General features: G+C 32.6%; 1 protein-coding gene across 5 annotated transcripts in view; it reads right to left on the reverse strand.

The window, feature by feature from the left end:
* Positions 1–2,501: 2,501 nt before the first annotated feature.
* Positions 2,502–22,194, reverse strand: part of LOC134722002 (E3 SUMO-protein ligase RanBP2-like) — a 34,447-nt gene continuing 14,754 nt past the window's right edge. For 3 of the 5 annotated variants that reach the window (XM_063585407.1, XM_063585405.1, XM_063585404.1), the window contains 10 exons: positions 18,628–19,971; positions 15,802–16,101; positions 13,923–14,081; positions 11,837–11,959; positions 11,075–11,250; positions 10,119–10,206; positions 6,333–6,727; positions 5,061–5,182; positions 4,254–4,377; positions 2,503–2,783 (listed from right to left, as the gene is read on the reverse strand). In XM_063585407.1, the coding sequence (XP_063441477.1) occupies positions 2,721–2,783; positions 4,254–4,377; positions 5,061–5,182; positions 6,333–6,727; positions 10,119–10,206; positions 11,075–11,250; positions 11,837–11,959; positions 13,923–14,081; positions 15,802–16,101; positions 18,628–19,971 (2,894 nt within the window). In that variant the 3' untranslated portion in view covers positions 2,503–2,720. Of the gene's footprint in view, positions 2,784–4,253; positions 4,378–5,060; positions 5,183–6,332; positions 6,728–10,118; positions 10,207–11,074; positions 11,251–11,836; positions 11,960–13,922; positions 14,082–15,801; positions 16,102–18,627; positions 19,972–22,194 lie in introns of all 5 variants that reach the window. The other 2 variants (XR_010107950.1, XM_063585408.1) reach the window with 2 other exon arrangements.

Genomic DNA, 22,194 nt, shown 5'->3' on the forward strand with positions numbered 1-22,194 from the left:
TGATGTTGTCATTTTAATTTTATATTTAACATTGCCATAAAAGCGGGAGGTTTGGCATGCCTCAAAACTATATTCAACCCACCATGTTTTTCTTCATAAAATGTCCTGTACCAAGCAAGGAAAATGGTCATTGTTACATTATAGTTCGTTTCTGTGTGTTACATTATAGTTCGTTTCTGTGTGTTACATTTTTTAAAATTTATCTGTTTCTGTTGTACCGCAGTTCTCCTCTTATATTTGGTGCGTTTTCTTCAGTTTTAGTTTGAAACCCGTTTTTCAATCGAATTATGAATTTCGAACAGCGGTATACTTCTGTTGCCTTAATTAAGCTAAAACCCGCCTCCGGATACATGATTTTTCGCTGTGTTGAAAACATATTGGTGGCTTTCGGTTATTTACGGGTTGTTGTATCAATGACACATTCAACATTTCCATTCTAAATTTTGATATGTTTAATCCTGTTCCTTTCATTTCAGATCCATACAATGTCTGCAAGTTTTATTCAACCATTTAATTATAGAAGAAAATGCTGGTACAAAGTCAAGAATATGAAAGTTAGTATATTTTCTTTTGATGTGTTTGAGTTTCTGATTTTTTCCTTTCATTAGGGAGTTTTTGTTATGATTTACCACGAAGTTCATTTGTTTGTAATATACCTTTTGGTGTTGTTTAATTGAAGTCGAAATAAAATGTATAATTTGACTTTTAAAACTTAGCCTTTATACTCCTGTGCTATTTTGTGACATTCAATTGTTATTTGAGGTAGCCGGTGTGTCCAGCGAAAACCAGGACATTCAGCAGGAAAACCGACAATCCATGTCAATTTAGAGTCTGTAATTTCATATGCAGAATTTCAGAAAACCACAAAATCATAAATCCACGAAAATCAGTTACACCGAAAATAAATGATTTCACAGTAATCAACACATTTGTTCTTTATTTGTAATCCAGCCAGCCAACTATGTACACCATACAATCATTCCATACACCAAATACATTTGACCTATTGTTTATAGGATCTGATAAACTGACAAAATTACAAAAACTTATCATCGACGAATGAATTATAAATATAAGATCAAGATCATATGAACCCTGGCAGACATGCCTTAACACCCTACAATCATTTCAAAAATGGCTAAACAATCTAAATAAAAATGAGATGTGCTAATGTTGATACTACCGCATACACAATATTATTGACTTATCAAACCATAGAACAAACATAAACACAAATGTATACATATAAACTAAGCAAAATATCAAAGTCAATGAACCATGGCTTAGGGGTGAGTGCAATTAATTTCCAAGGTAATGAGTTGTGTCATAATATCATTGATATACCACTAGTGGTTCACCATTAACAGCCATAATTACAAACTAATACATGTAAACTAAGCAAAGGTATCAAAGTCAATGATTGACCCTGACAAATAATCTCCATGGAAATGAGACATGTCAATGCTTATACAATTGCATACCAATTATCATCAACTATTGGTTCACCGTCAAGGAGGGACGAAAGATACCAGAGGGACAGCCAAACTCATTAATCGAAAATAAACTGACAACGCCATGGCTTAAAATGAAAAGACAAACAGCGAAACAACAGTCCACATGATACAACACAGAAAACTAATGAATAAGCAACACGAACCCCTCCAATACCCCACCCCCATAAACTGACATAATCACAAACTAATACATGGAAACTAAGCAAACGTTTCAAAGTCAAAAGACCATAGCTGACTTTCCACTAGTGGTTAACCATAAAATAGACTTATTCGCAAACTAATACATTGCTGAGGACGACGCCGGAAACACCATACCAGTGTCTTGCATTTTTACTCCTTCAAGCGACATTATCAATTATTTAAGAATATGTTTTTTCAAGAACATTAAAGAAAGTGATCGCTTTGTAGTAAGAAAAGCTCAATTAAACATTTTGATTATTTCACATTACACCATCAAGCCATGCTCTTACTTTTGATCGTTACTTTTTTTTATGTTACTCAGTGATGTATTGGCATAACAAATCAATAAAACAAAACACCCTCAATGTGAAATAATCTAATGCAGCACTTATTGTTTAAAGATTAATTTCCTGATATTTTGCATTCAATGCAGTTAGAAATTATTGACCATATCCTGATACAAAAATAAATTAAGCAGACAAAACATGGAAAAATTAGGTTATGAATTCCATGCGTCAGAAAGCATATCATAACTTTAGTCTTAAATCCATAATGTAATTTAACAGTTGTACAAATGCCTTTGTCATTCCTAAAAAATGTATTATAGCATAACTATTCTTATGTCACTCTATTAAGAATTTTAATATGTCTTAAATATTCCAATGTCATTCTTATAAGAAATATATCTACAGTAATATTCCTATGTCATTTTGATAAAAAAAATGTATCCATAACATTAATATACCTATGTCATTTTTAATAGACATATGAAAACATTAATATCACTAAGTTTTTCTTAAAAAAATCATCATTACATCAATATATCATGTTGTTCTGAGAAGAATTATCATCACATTGATATTCATACAAAAGCAAAAGTAGTATACCAGTGTTCTCATCAGAATTATCAATTACATTAATTAGAAAAAAAATATTCATTTCTAATTTTGTTTCAATAATTTCTAATTTAGTTTCAATAATGTGGGTAGTTTCATTTATACATAATTAACCTAGCATCTATGTTTTCTAAGTTTGACTAGGTACCATATCCCTTTCTGAAATGTTGTATTCCTCCGCAAAATACTGTCCCTGAAAAAAAATAATGTTTTATTTTGTTAAACAATAATAATATTAATATTGAAAACGATTCCAAATAAGTAAATTTCAAGTACTGTAAAATATTGTAACAAATATATGGCTACCCTTTGACTTTGTGTTTTTGTTGTTGTTGACATTATTGACTTGATTTCACTTTAGTTGAAAAAAGGGGAGGGCAAAATTGATTTGTAGTTAATTCATTGTATTATCCACTCCTAACTCAATAAGATTACACAAACCAGTCCTTAGGATCTGCTCACCACCTTATTAAATTTGACACAAACTTTATTTCTGATTCCAATGGAATCTGTTATTTTGAAAAGTTAACCACCAAAAATGTCTTAAATGAGTGGCATCACTTTGATTTACCGCTTATATTCTAATAATGCAAATGATGTTCGAATTCTTACTTCAGACTATCAAAAAACCTGAAAAGAGATCACTTCTGTACATAACTAATTGGCCGTTTCAGAATATGAGGAACCACTGATAATTTTGTTTTTCTACCCCAAAATGAAAATAACGTCACGTCATTAGTTGAATTTTCATAGTTTATGACATTTGCAACAAATCACGACGTTTTGGTATACACTTTTGAAAATATTACCCAGGATGCATTAGACTCTGAAACGACGAATTACTTTTATAGTCCTATCAGAATACAAATAATTCATACAAATATTTTGCTACAAGTTCGATATTTAAAACTTGAATAATATCCTCAACACTATCTCTATTTGTAAAATATATGGCATAAAACAGTTTTACAAAAAACATTTTGTTTTCGTTTAACATATTGAATTATTATACATCAGCATGTTTTTTTTCTATACAAAATATTTACAAATACAAGAAAAAGTATAAAAAAAATATGTTGAGTTCATCTTGTGCATGTCACGCTATGTGACATTTTTTTCATTTCTTTACGATGATTGAAATTAGTTAATTTGGTATATAATAACAATTAATGACTGTGTTATTCAGTATAATAAAACATCTAATGACTGGTTGTGCGTGTAATAGCAAGTTTATTGTCCCTTCGTAAACCAACTCTTGCTCTTGGCTTTGCCACAAGGCAGAAATTGAATCATAGGTTTTCTGACATATCTTAAAAATGTGCAGATGAAACAAAACATCATTGTTAAACTTCTGAATGTCATTCAGTTAAAATGTTTCAAAGACAAACGTCACAAGAATATCTAATTTCATAAAATCTATTAAAAAATTAAGTTAAATTTACTACCTTAGATGTCCGATAGATAAAATGCTGCTTACCAAGTGTGAGGTCACTATGTGTTAAGTAGTTCTTGTGAAAGTTTGACGAACATATGTATTGCGATAATTGAAAACAAGGAGACTGCAGTGTAGCTCCTATTATAAATGTTAACCAAATTAATTTATACTGTTACCTTTATAAATTGTACAATATGGACAGAGAAAGTAAACATTATTCTTACTCACCTCCTCAAATAATTTCTGGAATTTGTTAGCAGCATGTTTAGATCTAAACTTTGCTTTAAAGTGTCTTCTGACAGGTACAAATGTAGAGTAATCTATTGGAGACCATAAACAATCTTTATTATTTCTGTGATGGAAAAAAAACATATTCAAAAGATCACAATAAAAGAAATAAACAGCTATATATATTGAAGGAATGACTGTCATATTGTTTTCTATCTGTGAAATGTTGTGCACACTGGATAATCCGCGTAGTGGGTAATTTTGATGTGTGCAATACATTTGTATGTTATTTCGAAAAGACAGAAATAAATATAACATAAATACCATTTAAAGTAGGGGTGAATCTTAAAAAAAATCATTAATGACGTCACCGTCACATGACAAAACTTTGTCTATGAGATGATGGACTGTTTTACTATATTAGTATCACTTCATCTGAAATATTTCCTTACTTAGTCAGCACTTCGGTGTTAACATGAGTATCAATTGTTTGATTCTTTTTGGTAAATTTACTGTTTGCGGAGATTTTCTTGTCCAAGGCATATATCGCCATGTACGTATTTGACACCACTTTTTACGAATTTTTGGGTCCTCATTACTCTTTGGCTGTATACTTGTTTGGTTTTATATCTATTTTTGATCTGGACGTCAAGTGTTTTGTGTGGACGAGGCGCATATTGTGTGTTAAATTGTAGGCCTGGTACCTTTAATTTGATAACTTTTGGATTTCTATGAGATAATAGATATCAATCGTTATTTTTTTATTCATTTAAAAAGATTTTGTAGTTTACAAAAAAGGCTACTTACAGATATACATTCTGTTCCTTGGCTACTAAATGATGACAAACAGAATTGTTGTTGTCTAATTCTACTTTAACCAGATAACCATTTCCGTCTAAAAAGACCTTCATTGTACCTAGTCCTAGTGCCTACAAAGCAATTACATGTAAATAGTAATAAATTTAACCCCACAAAAGACTTTCAACTGCAGGACAAATTAATGCTGGACGTGCAGCCAAAAAATCTGTCATACATTTCAGGTTGAGAACCATTAAATGGGATATGAATATAAACCATATAAAAAGAAGATGTGGTATGATTGCCAATGAGACAACTCTCTATAAGAGACCAAATGACACAGAATTTAACAACTATAGATCACTGTACGGCCTTCGATAATAAACAAAGCCCATACCGCATAGTCAGCTATAGAAAGCCCCGAAATGACAATGAAAAACAATTTAAACAAGAAAACTAACGGCCTTATTTATATACAAAAAAATGCAGGAAAAACAAATAAGTAACACATAAACAAACGACAACCACTAAATTACATGCTCCTGACTTTGGACAGGCACACACATACGTAATATGGCGTGGTTAAACATGTTAGCGGGATTCCAACCCTGCCCTAAGCTGGGACAGTGATATAATAGTACAACATAGAAACGAACTTCAGAAAAACTCAGTTGAAAATGGCTTAACTCATGAGATGGATAAAAAGAACAAATACTTCACATACAAGTGGACGTGACCCGGTACTTGTACATCCTAACAACAAAAAGACACTAGGTACAGATCTGAGAGTACTCGTAATTAACTGACAGTTAGTTCAAAGCCACTTACAATTAATGAAAAAATCATGATTTGTTCAGCCTTCCATTTTGAGTCAGGTTGCTAGTTCCCAGGAGATAATAAGCAAAAAGACAGATACATCCTTACACCGAATAATATCGTTGTAAAAGAGGAGTGAAATATACCAAAGGGACATTGTAAGTCTGATGAGCCAGGGCTCTGTGTTGAAGACCATACCTTGACAGGAAAATTGGTTCATCATTACATCGATTTATATTATTGTAGTCACTTGTTATCTTAAAACTGACTCGAGACATATAAGGCAAAGAACTGTAAAATGTTGGTTATGCGACCTGCCTATTACGTCTCCACATCAGTCTCTCCGAAGTACTTCCACAAAACATTTCATAAATATAGGACAGTTATTGCAGGAGTAGGATCTTGCATAAACTTAATTAAGTATAAGTTAAATAATAGCAAATACAGGTATTAACACTAATTCACCTTCCAACCAACTTCTTTACTGAAGAATTTTATTCTTTTGTCAAAAAGTGTAACTAGTGTTTCATCTTCATCTGTTGAATTTTCATCTTCATCTCCCTCCTCTTCTACACTAACGTCTTTTTTAGTTATATCCACCTTTGACTCCTCTGGCTGTGAAACCACTATATGTAACTCCTCTGGTTGCAAAACCACAGAATGTGACTCCGCTGGCTGTGGAACCATAGTATGTGACTCCTCTGATCGTGTTTCAAAAGTTCTTGAATCTTTTGGCAGAGTTATCACATGTCTTGACTTTTTCCGCTGTGTTACCACAGTTCTTGGTTCATCTAAGTTTATTACTCCAGGTTTAGACTCTTTTATCTGTGATATCACAGTTGTGGGTAATATAGCTACATCTACAAAAAAATAAATCTCGTTTTCGTTATCGGATACACGAGTCAAAACAAATTATCTTACTGCCATTGGGAATTTATAATTATATAACAACTAATGACATGTATAAAAACATTGTTAGGTTCTAATAAACATATCTTCTAGTCCTCATACAACATCTGAAAATCTCGGTTCAACAACATTATAAAAAGATACAGGTCAAGAATTTTCCAAAGGGACAAAATTTGTGTAAATCACAACAACACGTATGATTCAAACTCAAAATATAATTACAAAAAGTAAAATCTACAAAAAAATATGAACTCAAGGAAAATTTGAAACGGAAAGTTTCTAATCAAATAGTGAAATCAAAAGCTCAAACACATTAATCGAATAGACAACAACTGTCATATTCCTGACTCAGCGCAGATATTTTTTTTATTGTTGATTAAACAGGGTAAATGTCTGACCGTTCCAAAAAACACCTACAGTTCACAACTCATCAATGCAAAGATTTCTGACAAAGTAGGATGCCAACAGTTGTGAATGTTTTACAAAAAGAATGTTAGTTTGTACTGTAATTATGTGACTAAAATATTTGTAGGACAAGTTGATAGACAAATTTCAAGATCAATTACCAAAAGTGAATTCCTTGGGTTGCCTTTTCTTTTATTTGTAAATTCAAAATGATTTTTTCACATTGGTAAACATCTTTGACCTCCTGTATATTGAATAGACATAAACACATTCAAGCCATTGCATATATCAAGATGAATTAAAAGAATTTCAGCCGGAATCTGACGTTATATCACTAAAAACCTTAACCAATGAACGATGAAAACAATGTTAAGGTCTGATGAACCCTGTCAGCAAGATATTTGAATGTTACCATATTGCAAATATAGTTGATATATTGATTATAGTGTATGAGTAATAAGGCGTAATTGAACAACGAGAAATACATGCACACCTTACAATCATTCAATACATTAAATAGTGTTGACCTGTCATTTCTAAGAAACAAACTTTAATAACAAATAAAAATTAAACTTTTACTTTGAATCATGAAAATGAGAATAAGGTCAGATGAACCATGCTGGTCAGACATGTACAGCTTTAAGTCATTCCATACAATCAATAAAATTGACCTATTGCTTATAGTTAAACAGAGCAAAAAAAAAAACCTTGACTGAGGAACGAATCGTGAAAATGATGTCAAAGCGCATTACAATTTGCGAGACTGACATGCATATGCATATCATAATATGTTTCCATACACCAACTTTAGTTGACCTAATGCATATATAGTAATAGGGAAAAAATTCAAAAAACTCAAAAACGTAACTTTGACCACTGCACCATGAAACTTAAGGCAAGGTCAGATGACACGTGTCAGTCGGATATGTATAACTTACAATTATTCCATACCCCAAATATAGTAGACCTAGTCTAAACAGTATATGAAAATCAGAATACAACTCAAAAACTAAAGTTTACTACTGAATCGTGATTATGAGGTCAACGTTAGATGACACCTACTAGCTAGACAATACCCCTTACATTAATTCCTTCCATACACCAAAAAAAAAAAACAGACCTATTGCTTATAGCATCCGAGATATGGACTTAACCTTATTAACTGATCCATGAGATGAGATTGCGATCAAGTGAAAATGGTCTGACAGACATGAAGACCTTATAAGGTACGCACATACCAAATAAAGTTATCCTATAACTCATAATAATAGAGAAATTAAACTTACAAAACATTAACATAAGGCATCTATATAAAAAGTTTGAAGCATACAGGTGTTCCATCTTCTAACATAAAAAGCTTTTAATAAGTTATTCAATGCTACCGCCGCCGCTTCCTGATCACTATCCCTATGTCGAGCTTCCTCCAAAAAAAGTTCTGGGCGCAACAACATACCTTATGTTGGCTTTGAAAAATGAAGTAAGTGAAATGACATCTGAGAAATTGAAGTGACATTGTCAACTTAAAATTATTCAAATACAGTTAACCTATGTACCTTAACCAACAGCTATGAAAAATAAACTATGTATACACCAAATACAGTTAACCTTTGTACTTGATCGTTAACCACCAGCTATTACAAATAAACTACGTTGTATAATTTCAGACATTGAGTTAGAAATTAAAATAATATACTAAACCCAATAACGTTAACCAAATACATGTACTTTAAAAGAGAGGCAAAAGACACAGGAGGGACTTTCAAACTCATAATGCAAAAATAAACTGACAACTTCATGGATAAAAAGACAAAAAGACAAACAGACAAACAATGGTACACAAAAAACCCACCAAAGAATACTAAAAAAATTAGCACACGAGCCCCATCAATAACTTGGGGTTATCTCAGGTAATCCAGCAGATTATATCCACATGATGTACCCGTCGAGTTTCAATGTATTTGGCACAACTATTTGGAATTTTGAGTCCACAATGCTCTTCAACTTTGTATTTGTTTGGCTTTTTAACTGTTTTGATCTGAGCGTCACTGATGAGTCTTACGCGCGTCTGGCGTATAAAGTTATAATCCTGGTACTTTTGATAACTATTCAAATGTTTGCACAAACCCGGTAATAAGTCTTATTCGCAGGGTCATACATTGGGAAATGGAAGGGGATTGCAGTTACGACATTAGGAACATATCAGATATAATCGGTAAAACAGATATCCAAAACTGACAACCAACTTGTGATGATGTCCGTAAGACAAGATACTTGTATCTACGTTGGCCATTCTTTTTTATGAAGCAAAGTAATACCAACTCTTTCAATTTGTCTTTTAGTTTGGTATGGGGAATACTTGTGTAAAGAGTAGAAAAGTCAAATGTTTTTATACTGTTACAAGATGAAAGAGAGTTAGATTGTATATACTCTAAAAGATCTTTGGAATTTTTAAGTATCCACATCTGATTCACGCCACCTCTAGAATAGGCAGTTTCACAATAACTTTGAAGCCCGTCTTTAATTGCTGATAAAATAGATGTTAATAATTTAGAAAGAGGTTTCGGGGAGCACTCGGAACATCCAGCAATATACCGTTGTTTGTAAGGACACTTATGTAGTTTAGGTATCCAATACAGTGATGGAAGATCCAGTTCTTCTTCTGCCATTGTGTTACTTTCAACAATTCATTATATAAGAAAATGCATGTTCAAAGTCGAGAATAAAACAGTTGTTATTCATTCGTTAGATGTGTTTGAGCTTTTGATTTTGACATTTGATTCGAGACTTTCTGTTTTGAATTTTCATCGGAGTTTAGTATATCTGTGATTTTACTTTTTACATACATGCCAGTAGTTATCCTTTGCTATAATAATATGTTTTTTTAATGTTACAAAAGTGTCTTGACATATAATTGTTACTCAGTTTTTCAATAGATACCCTTTCCATTGGATGCTGAACTCTGTCCTCTCATATCGCTTTGACAACTATCAATCTTTTGCTTAAACTGTTGCGCCAGCTCGATCGTCTGCAAAATTATAAGTTCGTGATTCCATGTGTAATGTTTAAATTTCAACTTTCTGAAAATATTTCAGTTTATGCATGAAAAAAAAATTAAATGAATAATCATATGAATTTGGTAAGAGTTGCTGTTGTTGTGTTACAAATACAACTTCAGTGTATTATCCTATTTATTAAAATGTTGATTGTTGTTTAATAGTATATGGCAGAACAACATCTTTATTTCATTTGTGTAGTCAATCAACTGCCATAACCAAATAAGACAATTTCTTTCATATCTGAGAAATGTATATTTCTAATTGATCTGCTGATTATAATTCAAAGTAAGAACTCATATATTTGATATTAGATCTTCTCAATTGTGTAACCCTACAGTTGGGAACGACAACGACAGACGAAATGTGAGGGGTCGTCTCAAAAATGAATTAAAAAAAAATAGTATTGATCGCATATGATTATAATGATTGTCAATGAGACATCTACCCAATATTACGTTTGTCAATGTTTCTACTATTATTTTTATTTGTTTCAATTATGGTCTCTCGTCAAAACAGAGTAAAACGATAAATCGATAGTTTTAACGATATACTATTCATAAACGAATTTTAATTATGAAGAGACCCCTTCATTTTACCTGTAAACGGTAGTGTCATAAGTCGGTGTGGGAGTTGTTGAAAAGGGCTATTAGCCGTGGCAAAACTGAAAACAACATGTACAAAATAATTGGAAGAAATATGCACACTGTTCAATAGTTTTATCAAAACACTCTGCTGCGTCATTATTTTTCATATTTTTTTAATTTTATCTGATTTTAAATATCATCATATTTTGTGTATCTCTTTAAATAGATTATGAAATGTTCAATAATTGCTCACCTGAAATTTAATTGCCAACAGTTCAATGACAGGTGGACTATCACTAAAATCTTGTCCAACCCAAAACCATGATGTTTCTGATGTTGGTAAAACTTTAAATGACATTTCTGTGGTCAACCACTGGTTACATGCTAACTTTAAAACTATTTGTCTTCTTAGTATTAATCTGTATCGACCTTAAATAAAGCAATATGTTAAAAGATTTATTTTATTAATGTTTTACATCATCGTGAGAACAAACGTAAAGTTTTAACAATTATTATGTTTTAATCCGTTATTCCTATGATGCAGACTTCATAAAGGAATGTATTTAAAATAATGTAAAAGAAACCAGCATGATCTTAATTAATAATTCAAAATATGGTGTCTTTGTTGAACCTATAACATCAAAATTGAAATAAAGGATACAATTTAGTCTGCATCATATCATGGAATAAACAGAAATAGACTACTATATAATGTGCGATTTGTGGAGAACAAACATTTACGCAAAAAAAAATGTGAACTTTTTATTTCTTTTTGGAAAAAAAATATCAGCGTCTGCATAGGTATAACTCAAAGATGGTTCTATATTCCAGCATATGTATATTCTGTTCAAATATCAATTTTAAAAGTAGCCAACACATAATTACTTCACTTTTTACTTTCATTCAAAATGGACTGGTTTTATTACTCCAGAGTTTTACAAGTCTATTTGAAATGGTCAGGGTTTAATTTATCCCAATACTATTCCATTTTGACTCCAAAAATTGAAATGCCTACTGTTTACGTGATGTCTCAATATTTTCATTGCGCCAAGTCCCTTTTCCTTCCACTGGTTGGTCTCTTTGTGAAATCTGTACAGTCTAGCTCTTTGACAGAACATCGTTTCATAATCTTCTTCGCCTGTTGAGTACAATCAACATTAAGATGAAATAGTTACACAACTCAACATGAACCTCAATAATCAGTAACTGATTTACTGCAGAATAAAAGTCACCTAAACAATATATTTTTATCATTTGATATTTATTACATAAATAACAGTAGTTCAAAAGTATTAAATCGATTGAAAATAAACAAATCAGGGTTACAAACTCAACCTGAGGTAAAGACAACAACTATTTGAGGAAAACAACAAAAGAACAGAAAACTGAAGTGCAACACAAAACAAACGTCAATGTAACATACATAGAAATAAAAAATTAGCTCTGTTAACAAAATTTTGAATTTTTGAAACACTAAAGGCTTTTCTACATCAGGAATAGTTAACCTTAGCTGTATTTGGCAACACTTTTGGGAATTTATGGTGCTCAATGCTCTTCAACTCTTCAACTTTGTGCATTATTTGGTCATTTAACCATTTTTATTCGAGCGTCACTGGTGAGTCTTTTGTAAATGAAACGCGCGTCTGGTGTACAAATAAAATTATAATCCTGGTACCTATGACAAGTTTAATTAGATAAAAACTTCCATATGCCTGACTTGGTACAGGAAAAATATGGTGGGTTGAACATGGTTCTGTTGCTTGCCAAACCTAGAACTTTATGGTAAAGTTAAATATATCGCAAAATTGACAACATTACATGACTGGAATACAGTACAAATAAATGCAAAAACATTCAAGACAGAGACATTCATAAGTAAAAAAAATAATAGTACATTTCGAAATGTTAACCACCTGAATATAAAAACGAATAACTAAACTTTATTAACAACAGTTCACAAAAAAAACCAGCTTAATAGAATTACGAACTGTGTGACTGTCACATGATTTTGTCAACGTCACAAAAAGTAATGGCACAGGTAAATTAAAAAAAAATTGGATATAATTCAACATTATGTTTCTTATTCCATTATGTTATCTGATTTTTTTTTATAACAATTATAAGAATATTAATTTATATTCGGGTTAGTAACAATTATCAAAAGTAGTACTTTTCAAATAATAAAGAAAATAACATCGAAATTGTAATCTATGTAAAGTTTTAAAGTTAATGAACAATGATGAGACGGGCCGTTTAAACTACATAGAAATCAGACTTGAAAATACGTATACAACTGCATACCAAATTTCATTGAATTAGTGGTTGCTCTTCAACTGATCTTTACTTGCAAACTATGCAAGACATTAAAAGTCAATAGAACATGACTGAGGGAACAAAACCAAATAATATTCATGGAAATGAGATGTGCCGATGCTAATACATCTGCATACAAAATATATTAGCCCTGCCACTTGTGATTCTCCTTAATAAAAACTGACCTAAACACAAACTTATATATGCAAAATAAGCAAAAGTTTCAAAGTCAATAGACCATGACTGAGGGGTGGGGCCAAATAATCTCCAAGTATTGAGATGTGCAGATACTAATACATCTGCATACAAAATATATTTGCCCTACCACTTTTGATTCTCCTTAATAAAAACTGACCTAAACACAAACTTATAAATGCAAAATAAGCAAAAGTTTCAAAATCAATAGACCATGACTGAGGTGTGGGCCAAATAATCTCCAAGTATTGAGATGTGCAAATACTAATACATTTGCAAACGAAATATTTTTGTCCTACCACTTGTGATTACCCTTAAACTAAAATAAACACAATCTGAAACATTTGAACTACTCCCAAGTCTCTAGACCATGATTGAAGGAACAGGGCACAACAAATCTTTACCAAAAATCACTGGTTATCTTTCAACTGACATAATCATAACCTAGCTTTTAACACATTGTTGATAGCGCAACTGGGGCCGCGGAAACAGAATAAATAAGTTTAGCATTTTGATTCCATCAAGGCGAGACAATAAAAGAACGCAAAATAACAGTTTTGTTTTGTACCTCCGATTGTAATTGAAAAAGGTACCTGTTTTTACATCAACAAGGTCAGGAAGTGCTATAATTGGTTTATAATGATAATCATATATTGCACCACTCTCATCTGTATCCTCGTTATAACCATCACCTGGATCAGTAGAAAATAGCTGTTGTCCTGCTCCTTTCCATCTAAATTGTTCATTGTGATCTAAGAACAAAACCAACAACATAGAAATAGAATGTGTCTACAAAACTGTCATTTTGTCAAAATTTGGAAACTGCTAACAATGTGTTTTCATGTACATACCAAAAAAAAAAGAGGGAAAAAGCTGTCGCGATTTGTTTATTCTTCATGCAATACAGATTAAGTTTAAATAGTTAATTTAAAATTTTACTATATTTCACAGAAAATTGTCAATCATGTTGTATATGATATTGTAGTTAGTTGCATACGTATAATAATTACAATGTTGGTAATATTTTCAAATTAGCAGTCGCAGAGGGAAATTACGTTCTGCATTTAAAGATTTGTCTCAGTGTTCACATTGACGCTACTATTTGCACCTGACATGAAGGATGAACTCATTTCGTTTTTCTTGTAAGTATTGGGTCAGCAAGAAAACCGGACAGTTCGGACATGCATGAGTAACGCATCAATTTACCCATGATGTTTTAATGTGATGACATTTATGATTATTTCGCATTTGGATCTTTCTCATACAAATACATGATAAAAGGGAGATCACAAAAATATGTAGAAAGGAGTTAATGAGAGAAGGTAAATGCGAGGGATCCTTGAAATTATTGATTTTTAACCTTTTAGCTGTTGGTCTAAGAATACTCTGATAAGGCTTGGTGTGAATACCAAGTTCTCTGCATAAGAATCATAGTTCGACAACTAATCTCTACATTTGTGATTAATTTAAGTGAAAACCTTCCCTAATGTAGGATACCTTCATCATGGTGTAAAGAAAATTAACTATCAAGTTTGGGAAATTTTCATTGATAGAGAAAATAATTATCCGGTCTTTTATCATTATATACGGATCTGGATAATTATCTGATACAGATAATTATATTAATTACTTCTAACTTTAAAAGATAGTGAGGTAGACCTACTAGCTTGTTTAACCAGTTCCTCCATCAAATATCCTCCGAAAATTGTACAAGAGCTTATATAGAAATCTTACCTTTACCTTTAAAACCTAGTGAGTTAATCCTACCAGCTTGTTCAACCAGGTCAGAAATAGTGAAAGCAGTTCCTCCATCAAATATCCTCCGAAAGTTGTACAAGAGCTGATATATAAATTTTACTTGTCCCTTTAAAACCTAGTGAGGTAGACCTACCAGCTTGTTTAACCAGGTCAGAAATAGTGAAAGCAGTTCCTCCATCAAATATCCTCCGAAACTTATACAAAAGCTGATATAGAAATCTTACCTTGAACTTTAAAACTTAGTAAAGGAGAACTATCAGTTTGCTTGGCATGGTCAGTAAAAAAAGAAAGCTTATCCTCCACCAAATACCTTCCCAAGAACGTATGATTCTGATATAGAAAGCTTACCTTGCGCTTTAAAACCTAGTACTATAGGCTTGTTGGTCAGATCAAAAAATAAAAAGCCCCCACCTTCACTCACCAAATATCTTCCCGAGGTTGTTTTATCTGATATAACAATCTTACCTTGAAATTTAAATCTTGGTGAGGTTGAACTATCAGCTTGTTTGGTCAGGTCAGAAAAGGAGAACATCTGTCCTTAACTAAATATTCCTCCTGAGGTTGTTTGAGGTTTGATACAGAAAACTTACCTTGAACTTTAAACACTGATGCGATATCACTATCAGCATGCTTGGCTATGTTTGAAAAAGAGAAAGTTCATCCTGCAACAACTACCATTCGATAGTTTTCCAAGATCTGATATAGAAATCTTACCTTGAACTTTAAAACCTGTCGAGGTAGAACTATCAGCTTCCTTTGCCAGTTCAGAAAAAGAGAAAATCCGTCCTTCACCAAATATCCCTCCCAAGGTTTCCAAAAATTTATTGGCTATTGACGAGAAAGAGAATCCTGTAGCCACTAAATTAAACACTTCTTCCCTCATTTCTGATGAACTATTGCCTGTCAATGTTGGTCCAAGTTTGCGAAAATCATATTCAAGTTTGGGTAAATCTGAGGATCGGTTCTGTCCAAATGCACATGTGTTGAAATTTGATGTCTTTGTATCTTCGCCACCTGAAATAATAGGGTATATTTAACAAACTTATTTTTTGCTAACAAGAATTATTATATTATACAGAATTCTGTCAATAAAACTAATAGTACTTTCTTTCAAAACTCTTTGCTATTCTATGGATCTACGTTCTGTTTATATTTGCTGATTCTGCATTTGCTCATACATTTGTTGTTGTTTTCATAGTCCGGATTTTTTTTATGAATTTCTTTCCCATCACTCATTTCAGTTATCTTTTCTAACTTTGCAAACAGTAAATGACAGTCTACCATAAACTTGGTAAACCCCCCCCCCCCCCAAGATTGTCCATATACTTGTCATAAAACTTTTGAGCATAATTTTTGTACTCAGACTCGAAAATCAACCAATCAAATTGCTGGATTTCATGTTTCGAGCATGATTTTTGTGCTCCGAGCACTGAGCAAAGTTTGATGCCTTCAGTCATAAAACTTTGGAGTCAGTTTTTAGTACTCGTACTCGAAAATCAACCGATTAAAATGCTGGATTTCATGGTTCGAGCACGATTTTTGTACTCCGAGCACTGAGCAAAGTTTTATGACTGGTGTTTTGATAGAATCTGTGTTTACTTCAATTACATGTCATGCTATTCAGCGCTTAGCCAAAATGTATAACTCGTTAAATATTCAGACTTGAAGACTATTGTGGTATCTTAATGTTCAAGGCAACGGAAACATGTTCCTGGTGATTTTAATTCAGTATATCTACAAGCGATGAACAATACAGCAACTGCAAAAAGCCAAATGGATAAATTGAGATATTTAATCAGATTTAATACATACTCCAAAATGAAAAGCAGAAGGTATTAAAACTTTTGCATAGTATGGTAGTCATGACGATTTACCGTGAAACTGATCTTGATTGATTATAACCGTTAACTTTTCAAAGTGCATTACGTGAAAATCTTGCAGTCTTTGTAATAAAAAAAAAAATAGCCTCCAATGAATTGGCAACAGTTATTATTTCAGAATTGAGTGTAGTAAGTCGGACGTGCTTTTCTTTTTAAAAAATCCGCATTTGTGACACTTGAATTAAAAACGTAACAATTGCATAAAAAAAACCATGAAATTCAACAACATTGGGAATCTAAAATTACGAAAGGTTTTACATTATACAACTTATGTGATCAACTAAGGGTTAAGATCTCATAGACATGTTTAACCCCGCCGCAAGTCAGGAGCCTCTGGCCTTTGTTAGTGTTGTATTATTTTTAATTTTAGTTTCTTGTGTACAATTTGGAGTTTATTATGGCGTTCATAATCACTGAACTAGTATATATATTTGTTTAGGGGGCCAGCTGAAGGACGCCTTCAGATGCGGGAATTTCTCGCTGCATTGAAGACCTGTTGGTGACCTACTGCTGGTGTTTGTTATATGGTCGGGTTGTTTTCTCTTTGACACATTCCCCATTTCCATTCTCAATTTTATCGCGTTGTTAGAAAATCATTTGAATGTCAAAGGTTCATAGTTTTGTTATGAAAATATTTCACACGCTGAAATATCTCGCTTTCTTTACTAATCATTGATTTTTATTTTGATAGACCGATCATGGAGGTAGTATATTGACATTTACTTCCATGGTCCAAAATATAAAGCTTTACTACACGTATTACATAAACTTAACATGAATTAAGCAAATGAGTTCAAGGTCAGGTAAACGAAACGAGAAATACATTCCTTAGAATAATTCAATTCAACAAATAAAGTTGACTTTATATGCTTATATCTTAAGAAAATAGACCAAAACACAAAAACTTAACACTGAGCAATAAACTGTGAAAATTAGGTCAAGGTCAAATAAAACTTGCGAGACTGACATGTTCATCGTAAAATATTTCCATACACCAAATATAGTTGACCTTTTGTATATAGTATTGAAAAAAAAATACAAAAAAATTGTTCTGATCACTGAACCATGACAATGAGGTCAAGGTCAGATGACACATGCCAATGGACATATACACCTTACAATTATCCCATACACCAAATATAGTAGACCTATAGCTTATATTATCCGATGTATGGTCTTGACCATGAAAACTAACTAAAACCTCGCACTGATCCATGAAATAAGGTCGAGGTCATGAAAACCATCTGACGACGAGTCAAAACCATTTGTTTAACACTAGCAAGCGTTCACCTGTTATTGGCTTATATATTTATCAGTTGATCAGTTTGAAGCAATATTTTTAAAATGCCACTTTTAAAAGCATAATGTCAACTGATACTGTACATTGCCCAAGTCTTTCGAAAATCCACAAGAAATTGTACAGCTGTTAAAAGCAATCTGTGTATTTCATGGCCTACCGAATGCTACCATGTTTATAATTCTATAAATAGTTTTAACTAGGGTTGGTTTGGTCCAAGCTTTGTTAATACAGATTTTCATAACTTAAGAACTAAAATAACTTACTTTGTATTTTTTGGTAAATGTCTTCTCCAGTTATGGCAGTTGAACAATAAAAGCTGAAAATAAATGTCATTATCCACTCTCCTATTTATATACTCACCACCAGGCTCTGTTGATAGATATTTTGGACCTGTGCTGTCATCTTCAGATGACGATAATGTGAAGTTTAGTCCCCTCCTGCTGTTATCTGGTAAAGTGGGTGGTTTTAATATATAGTTGAAACCTTTTGCCCTAGTATCTTGTTTATTTTTCTCAACACCTGGTGTAGAAGTTTGACCACATAAAGATGGTTTTAATTTCTGATTGTCCATGATTGAAGCTGGTGTGGAAAATCTGAATCCAGAGGCTGTTTCATACAAAGATTTGTCTTTTGTAGAATCCGGTGTGGGAAATCTGAATCCAGAGTCTGCTTTGGAATCAGATTTGTCTTTTGTAGAATCCGGTGTGGTAAATGTGAATCCAGAGTCTGCTCTGGAATCAGATTTGTTCTTTGTAGACTCTGGTGTGTAAAACTTAAATCCAGAGTTTGCTCCAGAATCAGATTTGTACTTTATAGAATCTTGTGTGGGAAATGTGAACCCAGAGTTTGCTTTGGAATCAGATTTGTTCTTTGTAGAATCTAGTGTGGGAAATGTGAACCCAGAGTTTGCTTTGGAATCAGATTTGTTCTTTGTAGAACCTGGTGTGGAAAATGTGAATCCAGAGTCTGCTTTGGAATCAGATTTGTTCTTTGTAGAATCTGGTGTGGGAAATGTAAACCCAGAGTTTGCATCAGAATCAGATTTTGTCTTCATATACTCTGATGTGTAAAATTTGAATCCAGAGTTTGCTCCAGAATCAGATTTGTACTTTGTAGAATCTGGTGTGGGAAATTTGAATCCAGAGTTTGCTTCAGAATCAGATTTTTTCTTTGTATACTCTGATATGTAAAATTTGAATCGAGAATCTGCTTCAGAATCAGATTTGTATTTAAAAGAATCTAATGGGAGAAAATAAAATCCAGAGTCTGCATCAGAATCAGATTTTAACCTTGTAGAATCTGGTGTGCAAAATTTAAATCCAGAGTTTACTTCAGAATCAGATACTTTCTTTATATACTCTGGTGTTTCAATTTTCATGTCAGAAATGGGAGAAACAGTCTGTCCAAAACTTACTGCTCCTGGTGTTGGTTTATATTTTACAGCCTCCGGCAAATTTTCCAATCGAAATCCTCCACTGAAAGGAGGTTTTGTTGTACCTGTTCCGTCTGAGGTTATTTTTATTGCAGAAGTTGAAATTTGTCCACCAATCGTGAATCTTCTTCCTGTGTCAAGAGTTCTTTTATCAGGTGTTGTTGGTGTTTGACCAATTTGTACGTCTGCAGCTGATGATACTGTTGCTCCTAATTGTGAGGAAAAGCCAGAAGATTTTTTAGCTGTAGTAGGTAGTACAAAATTGAAACCACCTGAAAAAAAACCAAAAATCTCAAAAGGGCATTAGCTTCGAGATATGAAACAAGAGGCTCTCAAGAGCCTGAATCGCTCACCTTAATTCTTTTGGTTAAATCTCTCATCAATGATTATTTTGGCTTTTCAATTTATTTAAATGTTTTTTGGATCGTCCTATTTTCTTCAAAAGCCAAAAAAAATTAATCATTTTCTCCTATGTTCTATTTTAGCCATAGTAGCTATGTTTCTTGACATACAAGGAAATAAAATATAAAATTTATACTAAATACTCTGAAACTCATTTAGCCTAAGTTTGGCTGAAATTGATACAGCAGTTTCAAAGGAGAAGATTTTTTAAAGTAAGTCAACATGATGAACAAATTGCGAAAAAAAGTCCTTAGAGGGCAATAACTCCTTAAGGGGTCAATTGACAATTTTGGTCAAATTGACTTAATTGAAGATCTTACTTTGCTGAACATCATTGCTGTTTACAGTTTATTTCTATCTATAATTATATTCAAGATAATAAACAAAAACAGCAAAATTTCCTTAAAATTATCAATTCAGGGGCAGCAACCCAACAACAGGTTGTCTGATTCATCTGAAAATTTCAGGGCAGATACATTGTAGATCTTGACCTGATAAACAATATAGCCCCAGGTCAGATTTGCTCTAAATGCTTTGGTTTTTGAGTTATAAGCCAAAAACTGCATTTGACCCCTATGTTTTATTTTTAGCAATGGCGACCATGTTTGTTGATAGATCATAACTTCGGATACAATTTACAAACAAGATACCCTAAGGAACATTCAGTTAAAGTTTGGAAGTATTTGGCCAAGTAGTTTCAGAGGAGAAGAATTTTGTAAAAGATTTTTAAGATTTACGAAAAATGGTTAAAAATTGACTATAAAGGGCAATAACTCCTAAAGGGGTCAACTGACCATTTCCGTCATTTGACTTATTTGTAAATCTTACTTTGCTGAACATTATTGCTGTTTACAGTTTATCTCTATCTATAATAATATTCAAGATAATAACCAAAAACAGCAAAATTTCCTTAAAATTATCAATTCAGGGGCAGCAACCCAACATCAGGTTGTCTGATTCATCTGAAAATTTCAGGGCAGATAGATCTTGACCTGATAAACAATATAGCCCCAGGTCAGATTTGCTCTAAATGCTTTGGTTTTTGAGTTATAAGCCAAAAACTGCATTTGACCCCTATGTTTTATTTTTAGCACTGGCGACCATGTTTGTTGATAGATCATAACTTCGGATACAATTTACAAACTAGATACCCTAAGGAACATTCATTTAAAGTTTGAAAGTATTTGGCCCAGTAGTTTCAGAGGAGAAGATTTTTGTAAAAGATTACTAAGATTTACGAAAAATGGTTAAAAATTGACTATAAAGGCCATCACTCCTAAAGGGGTCAACTGACCATTTCCGTCATGTTGACTTATTTGTAAATCTTACTTTGCTGAACATTATTGCTGTTTACAGTTTATCTCTATCTATAATAATATTCAAGATAATAACCAAAAACAGCAAAATTTCCTTAAAATTACCAATTCAGGGGCAGCAACCCAACAACGGGTTGTCTGATTCATCTGAAAATTTCAGGGCAGATAGATCTTGACCTGATAAACAATATTACCCCCATGTCAGATTTGCTCTAAATGCTTTGGTTTTTGAGTTATAAGCCAAAAACTGTATTTGACCCCTATGTTCTATTTTTAGCAATGGCGACCATGTTTGTTGATAGATCAAAACTTCGGATACAATTTATAAATTAGATACCCTAAGGAACATTCAGTTAAAGTTTGAAAGTATTTGGCCCAGTAGTTTCAGAAGAGAAGATTCTTGAAATAGTTTACGACGACAGACGACGACAGACGACGGACGACGGACGACAGACGACAGACGACAGACGACAGACGACGGACGACGAAGGACGCCAAGTGATGGCATAAGCTCACTTGTCCCTTCGGGACAGGTGAGCTAAAAAGAATTCAATTTATTTTGATTCAAACATTAATTAAAGCGAAATAATGAAATAAAATTCGCTTTAGTATCCAATTCTGTCAAAATAAGCAAAGAAACATTGCTGATGAATAATTCACTTGCAAGTGAAAATTTCTACCCTACTGAATCTGTATTCGTGTGACCTTTAATTTGACCCATTAGCTAAAGATTGCTTACGCATATTTCAGTCGTGTTCAGCAATTAAAAGTGAAAGA

Source organism: Mytilus trossulus, chromosome 6, assembly GCF_036588685.1.
Source record: "Mytilus trossulus isolate FHL-02 chromosome 6, PNRI_Mtr1.1.1.hap1, whole genome shotgun sequence".
NCBI lineage: Eukaryota > Metazoa > Mollusca > Bivalvia > Mytilida > Mytilidae > Mytilus > Mytilus trossulus.